At 37.7% G+C, this 7,964-nt stretch overlaps 1 protein-coding gene across 5 annotated transcripts in view; it reads left to right on the forward strand.

The window, feature by feature from the left end:
- The window catches only part of RCOR3 (REST corepressor 3), a 34,459-nt gene that overhangs the window by 850 nt on the left and 25,645 nt on the right, over positions 1–7,964 (forward strand). For all 5 annotated transcript variants that reach the window (XM_019516408.1, XM_019516409.1, XM_019516410.1 and 2 more), the window contains exon 3: positions 6,540–6,617. In XM_019516408.1, coding sequence (XP_019371953.1) covers positions 6,540–6,617 — 78 coding nt within the window. The remainder of the gene's footprint in view (positions 1–6,539; positions 6,618–7,964) is intronic.

A 7,964-nucleotide genomic window follows, 5' to 3' on the forward strand; every position in this document is an offset into this window, starting at 1 on the left:
TTTTTTTTTTAAAGGTGAGGTAGTTTGGGAAGGTCTGCTGTTGTAGATTGAGCTCTCACCCTCACGCTGGGTGGGGAAAGGGTATTGAGTAGATACAGCCTCACAACTCAGTCTTAGTAATTTAAATGTTAGGAGGATAGCTGAGGTACACTTACAGCAAGCAGTAATGTTTAGGGTCATCTGTTAGTCCAGCTGTGGTGGTGGCAGGGAAGCCAGTCTACTTTCCTGTTCTCCATTTGTCAGATGATTTCTGCCAGGAAGAGGATTGGGCCGGTGCTCCTCACATGGTCCCTTCTGTGTTGGAAGCTTTGTTGATGGCGACTGGTTTCCTTTAGCCTGCCTTTTTGGGTTTGAAATTGGTTTGGGGTAAAAAAAAAAACTTGCTTGAGAATAGAGACTTCCTTGCCAATTTGGGGGATGTGGACAGGGAGGGAATTCCACTGGAAAAAAAAAATACTATTTCATGCTGCAGTAGCTGTTTTGCTACTAAATTAAATAATGGTTAACTATTTTAAAAACTGTTGTTACTGATTTTATTTAGTAAAAAAGGAAAACAAACCCCTTTTAATCAGCCTTATTACCAAAAGAAATAAACACATTTACTTCTAAATAAGAGATGTAATGCCTAAAAGCTACCTGCTTTTTGTGGGCAGAAATATAGTGTTGCCCTTACAACTGTGTGTTTTCTCTGCTGCTTACACAAGAGTTCTCTGGGGAGAGTCTTAGATCCTTTATTCAATTGCAGAATAAATTTATCTGTAATTCATGTTGCATGTGAACTGATTGATACATTTTCTAAAGGAACTTTTGCTCTGTTTCTGTGATTTTTAGTATTGTAAAACTGAAATGTGAATGATGCTAGGCAAAATGTGGGAATGCTTATTGACTCGGTAGCATGGTTTTTTGTTAACCAAAAACATACCTGCTCATAAGTCCATCTATAATTTATTTTTTTCTTTCTGATTTGAATTTGTGGAGTGTCATCTACTTGAAAGCCCATATTTAATATGGCTGGAAGAAAGGCATATATACTGCAGACTGTTATAACAAAAATATGAATCTCTTTCATGGCAAACACGATATTTCATAATGCCCCTTAAAATTAAGTGTGTATTTGAAAATAGAAGATGGAAACTTCAGAGATGTATGTTTCTCCTAATGTCTTTGTAGTTGGCATCTGGTATCTCTTCATAAATAAGGTATGGGCTACATTAGATGTTGCGTTAGGGTGCATGTCCTTATGTAGCCATCAAACTTTTTTTTTCTTTAAAAAACAGACCCAAAACAGGTGCAGAATTAAAACTGCATGTGTAGAACCAAATCTTTCCTTGAGGTGCATGAACTTGGTAGAAAGAAGTTGAGTATATGTGTACCTGTGCATGAAATACTTATTTGTACTTGGTCACTAAAAATTGCTGTTACATCATTGTAAATTATCTCTCTCAAACAGTTGCCTTAAATGACAAAATGTTCATTATTAAGGTTGTGATAGTGATGACCTAGATATTAAAGTTAATGGGAAGGACTTATTAGAAGATAAATAGCTATCAAATTCTAAAATTCAGAATTTAATGTTGATGCCGTTAGTACTACTGTAGGAAATACAGGGAGTCTAATTAAAAGTAGAGCAGCATGTGGGGGGAGGTTTGGGCCAGGCATACATTTAAGTGTCCCATTCAGAATCTCTTGTACAACCCAAGAGAAAGTATATGCATCATTGAATATTAAATGTGCATGTTACTGAATAGCCTTTTTGAGGAAATGTCATGTTGTTTTTGCCTTAATGTTTCACAGACACTTAAGAGGTATTCTTTCTTCACTATTAGTTGGTTGTGAGGGGTGTTTCTGATTTAATAATTGACCCAAATCCTGCATTTAGCCCATCTGGCAGAATATTTCTTTGGCCAAACTTTTTGTTTCTTCCTGCCAGCCTCTCAGTTGTACTTCTCGTTTTGTCCTCTGCCTCTCCTCAGACCAAGTAGTTGTTGTTCTTTACCCCATATCAAGCATGTATTTTTCATGACTTCCATTGAGTCCATAGTAATGTTGGCTACTTTACTAAATCTCATTGGCCCTCCAGCTTCCTCCCAAAAGAGAGGATAAAGAATCTGCTGTGCTTTTTTTTTAAGTACAGTATGGTACAGGTTGCAAGTCAGTCAACTGACTGTCTTTGAAGGAAGAAAGGAGAGGTGGCTGGTGGAGACATGGTTTTGGTTCCACTCAGAAAAGGGAGATTACCTTAATTCTCATAGACTTAGTTTATCTGAAGTATATCAAGCCTTACAACATGAACTTGGCCCACTGAATGCTTCAGCTCTATGCTTGTATCCAAGTTGTTTTGCTCATTGTTTAAATTCTCTTATGGATTCTTTTAGTACTTGCAGTGCTTAACCTCATCTTTGAAGATTGTGTGTATTAGAATTGCTCTTCCTAATCTGAAGTGTAGGTAATGAATGATGGAGAATTTAGGATCTACTACTTTTTTTTAAAGCAGATTCAATTACTCCACCTACCCGTAGTTCCCCAACCTGTCTTCCCTAGGTTATGAGTCGGACTCTTTTAAAATCCCTGTGGGTTTTTTCCCTGTTTTTTTTTCTGTGGGAAATCCATGAAAAGAAAAAGGGGAAAAAAGGCACAGGGCAGGAAGATGTTTCAATTTTACTTTGAAACTTCAAAAATTTTTTCCTCTTAGTTGCAGTTGCATTTAGTGTAACAACAGCAGTCTGCTAAAAAAAAAAAAAAAAAAAATCAGACATTTATTTTTTTGAAGCTGGCGCGTCTATTTAATAGGGATGTGTTTACTTCCAAGTTCGAAGTTTTGCACTTCACACTTTTTTTTTCTTCTGTGTAAAGGTGGTGCCTTCTCTGCTTACATCCTGTTAGTGCATATTCAAAATAAGGAGGGGGGGGGATCAATCCGGTTTTTATCGAATGGTAACTATCACAGCAACAAATTACAGAATTAGTTGGTTGGAATATTCTTGAAATTCCAGCTTCTAAGCACTATTAGCATAAGTAGTCCCATATGATTCCCAGGACAACATTCAGGCAGCACTCAAAGAAGCTGTTTTACTGGACAGTCTTTTACAGGAAAAAGCTCTCGTATCTTTTGAGACCTGTATAATGATCTTCCTGATGATGTTTCTTAGCTGACAGCTGTGTTCATTTGACATTCATTAGTCTTTACCTTTCCTAGCACTTCTGTACATTGGCCTTTATCTGCTGTTGATAATTAGAATGGATTTTCCAAATAAAGAACATCTTGCCTTTTGAGATGCAGCCACTATCTTTTTCCTCAGTATGCTGATAAAGAATACTTGGATAAAGATTATGTTCTTGTGGGACAAATTTTGAACCTACATCTGTAGGAAAAGCTTCATTCCACATACGGCTCTCCAGTGTTCAAGGCAGTTGAGTTCTCTGTTTTTCATTCTGGTTTTGTCTCCCCATGTCCTTTATCACTTCTACCTGCATCCTGAGCAGAGTTTTTTGGTTTTTTTTTTGCCAAATTCAGTTTAGAAGTGAGTGGCTGGGGCTTGAGAACGTGCCTTCTTGCTTCCCATTGCACTGATAGGGGGTCTCCTTTCACATGGGTGCCATTCTGCAGTGGAGGAAAAGCGGTGAAGGAGTTTTTCCTAAGAGTTGAATGTCCTGAACCCAGAACCAGTTTGGAAGAGCAGGATCTCTGTGCTGGCGGTCCAGGCCTCCAGATAATACCTCCAGGTTCTGGAGGGATTGAGGGCTTGGCCTCTGGCCTGTTCCACCCTGCAAGCTATGTAATGTTTAATATTCCACTTTTCTTTCTCCCCTTTAACCACTTTTTCAGACAGAAAAATTTAGGAAACATGGCAAAATAGGGCATGATAGAATTTTCTAAACCAGTGATTCTCAGCCAAGGTACTGCAGACCCCTGGGGTGTCTTGATATACTTTTGAGGGTGTGCAGGGTGCCACTCAATGTTAATGCTGTTAGGTGTTCAAATACGATTCAGAAGATAAACCCAGAGATTTCTAGTAGGAATCCATAATGTCAAAAACTTTCTAATCTGTTGTAGCTTTTCTGAGTTCTTTTAAAAAGAAGAATTGCTCTGTTATTTTTCTGTAGTCAAAAAAGGGATAAGTAAGAGCTGGCACTTTCTAAGAGGTGTCTCAAGCTGAACGAAGGGTGCCTTGAGTCTAAAAGGGTTGAAAACCAGTGGACTAAACATTGATGGTTCCACTTCTCTTCTGAGTCTGACCTGTAGAGTTTTCACTTCATCCTGCAATGGCTTGCTGGGCCTTGAGAGCATCTTCTTGTATTGCAGTATAGGATGAAGCTAAAGATGAGTGTGTGTTTGTTTCTGGTTTTCATTTGTGAGCTCCATTTTGGAACAGGCATCATGGCACCAAGTCAGGGCATTGAGAAGGAGGCAGGCATCAGTGTGGATGTTTAGTTAGATTTGATCGACCCTTTTGGGAATAGGGAATGATATAATTGGAGTGGCCCAATTGTTCTATGGTCACTGAAGGATGATATTTATGACTGAAATAGCAATTAGTCCTTACAGCTATGGACCCCCAGAAGCTGTTGGAGCCTTACTGTGCCATCAGTCATGGGGACTACTTGCTGCTAGGTTGAGCCTACTGCATGGACAGAAAGTTAGCATGCAGTCCTAAACCATCAACCTTTCCCATGTCATGGAAGAAATGTTCATTCCTGAAGGCCAACTGTAGAGAAGACAGAGATGCACTGTTCTCTATGGCCGTATGGAACAAGACTAAGAGCAATGGCCTCAAACTGCAGAAGATAAGATTTAGGTTGGAGACCTGGGACTGCTTTCTGATTGTGCAAGTGGTTAAGCATTGAAACGGGCTACCTAGAGAAGTTCAGGACCCTGGAAACTTTCAAGAGCAAGTTAAGTAGAGGGCTGGACTAGGTAATCAAGCTCTTGAGGTCTCTACGAGCCCTACTTTCTTAATGTCAGAGAGTGTTATAAGTAGCATGTAGTGAGAGACTCAAGAGTTTTGGAGACTCCCAGTTTTTTTTCCTAATTAAAAGGGGGGGGGAAGCTGCAAATTCATCAAGTTGTTCTATGGTAAGCTGGCTATCTATATATAATATTTTATATCTATATAAAAATGTGCGATATATCATAAAACAAAGTGTGTGTGTGTGTGTGTGTGTGTGTGTGTGTGTGTGTGTGTGTAATCTCTCACGCATATTTAGGTCTGATTTTCTTTTTGAGTGCTAAAGTATCTTAAATGTACTTCGCCCTGGGACCAGTAGTCTAGTGCTGAGCACATATGAAAATACAGCTTGCAGTTTAAGTTGAGAAACAGGATTATGTTTTTAATTTTGCAGAATGTGACTGATCACTTACTTGTTTTTAATGAGTAGTTCATACATTGTCACTTTCACATAATGACTTGAAGCATCTGCAGTTACAGACTTTCATACAAGTGTTGCTACTGTACTTCATGAAATTTAAGTTTTGAATTTTCTTCCTAACTTAAATGTTTATTAGTGACTGATATCCAGAATATAATTTAGTCCAAGATGTTTGCGTTAAACTTGGATATTTCACGAACATAATTTTTTTTGTATCTAGTCTGATTTATATTCTAGTGGTTCTCCTATACTCTCGTTTTTAATTATCTGATATTAAAGAATTCAGCTATCATTGACAAATTGTGCTATCGAGTTCAGCTGTCATTGACAAAGGTTTGACTTGTGTGGTGACTTATTCAAATCTACTACAAGCATTTATTTTATAATTAATATCAATATACCACCACATGTAGCCTCAACTGGCACACTTCCTTGTCTAATAACAGTAGAAGAGGATAGTAATTTCATTGTATCATAAGTACTAGAAAATCTTTGTAGAGTGTTACAATTTTGATATGGGGGGTGGGGTATTGGTTATAGCCGTGTTGGTCTAAGGACAGAGGCAGACAGGATTCTTTGGGTAAATGTGATATTTTTTTTTTTTATTAGACCAACTAAATAGTTGGAAAAATTGTTCTTTACAAGCTTTCAGGCACAAACACCCTTCTTCAGGCATTGAGAGTGTTGGTTGGTGTTTGTATGTTCTCTACAATTTTGATACAGCATCTGTGATTAAATAAGGATCAGGTATAATCCAGCTCTTATGGCTAGTAAGTGCTGCAGTCGTTATATCTGCTAAAGCAGGTTATAGCTATGTCAGACTTGCAGAAGGGATGCCAGTAGCGTGGAAACTGATGTATATACTGTTACCACTTTCAACTAGTTTAGGAACTACTCCAGCACCATAAACCCTAAAATTTGCAGCATGTCTAGCAAGCAGCTTTAAATTATCACATTTTGATAACTGGAATTATATTAACTATTCAATTGGAAATGGTACTTAAGAGTGATTTAAAGAGATGTAACCTAAAGACAATCCTTGTGGAGCTGCCCTGTTGAACTAAAATTTCTGAATGGTCTCTTTAAGCTTTTGGCTTTATATCCTATGCTTGTAAATGTGACCTAGAGAACCATGCATTTACAAACACTAAAAGATGTGACTTTTCTTATAGGTGCTACAAAATATACTGATAAAGACAATGGAGGGATGCTTGTGTGGTCTCCATATCATAGTATTCCAGATGCCAAGTGTAAGTCTTTTTTTTTTTTTGTTTTTTTTTCCCCCTAAGAGATTTGCATGCGTAACCTAGTTAACTGCTTCTGATGCATAACTGTCTACTCCTATTTTTTAGGAGGCAGTTACCCTTTTAGTGGAGAGAGATCAAAGAAATTACACTGGATGAAACAACAAAGTTGCTAATTTAATTATTTTTTTTATTATTACTTATTTATTTTTATTTTTCCTTTCCTTTCCTTCTTATTTCTAATCAGAATTGGGAGAAAGGAAAGGAAGGCTGCCTGCTAGAAACCTGTGGTAGGGTCTAATTAAACTTTGAGACTTTATTAGAGAGATCCACTATTATCAACTTTTTTACTAACATTAGGGCAAAGGTAACTTAATCATGTGGACATTTTTCATGGTATCCTTTCAGGAGAGAGATAATTGCTATGAAAGTTTGCATTGGTGAGTTGTAGCAGGGGGGATGCTGTGGGACTCCATGACATTATTACAATGTGCAGATGCAAATGTCTGCTGCCCTCTTGGTAGAAAAAACTGATCATATCCTGCTATTTCCCTTCACAATAGAATTTTTAAATGGAGAAATTCTCGTGCTGCATCTCACCAGTGGTTCATTTAATTCAGTATCCAGCCTCCAACATCAAGTGCTTCGGGGAAGAAACCTTGCAAAAGACAGTTATGCAATATAGTATATTTTAACAAAGTGTTTTCCTCACACCCCCAGTTGTTAAGAGTTTGATCTATATCCTTAAGCTTGAGTATTTATATCCCCTCCAAAGCTCTTGTTTTACCTTTTAACACTATGGCTATAACTCTGGATATTCTTCCGATTGCCTTACCCTCTCTCTCTAATCCTGCTAAACTCTAAGCTGTCATAATTTGTGGTAATAGACTCCAAAGTCTTGGAACTGGTATGGGTAAAGTATTTATATCAGTCTTGAATTTATCGCCTTTCAATTTATTGACAGCCTCCTGAATTTTGGATTAAATAAGAGAAAGAGGGAGTTTCCATGAGGAAACGAATACAAATTGAGAACAGATTTTGTAGGCTTCGCAGCAGGATACTAAAGTTACCTTGGTCATTAAATGATGGCGAATATTCCAGTTCAATAACATGTGTAGTGTAAGAGTTTTGAGCTGACCTAGGAATACGTGATGAAATAGGAAACGTTGGTGAGGTAGTGCATTCAGGCTTAGGTGGATGTGTGTTTTTTGTGGAGTTTTTATATGTTACGCACTAGTGAAGTTCAGTTAGTTTTCAACTGATATCTTTAAACATCTCTTCATCTCCTTGAATGTCTTCTGTAGTGGGGCTTTGTGGAAGATCCACCATTCAACAAATTGGTGGTAACTTAAA

This window comes from Gavialis gangeticus, unplaced genomic scaffold, assembly GCF_001723915.1.
Source record: "Gavialis gangeticus isolate Ggan-Ray unplaced genomic scaffold, GavGan_comp1, whole genome shotgun sequence".
Lineage (NCBI taxonomy): Eukaryota > Metazoa > Chordata > Crocodylia > Gavialidae > Gavialis > Gavialis gangeticus.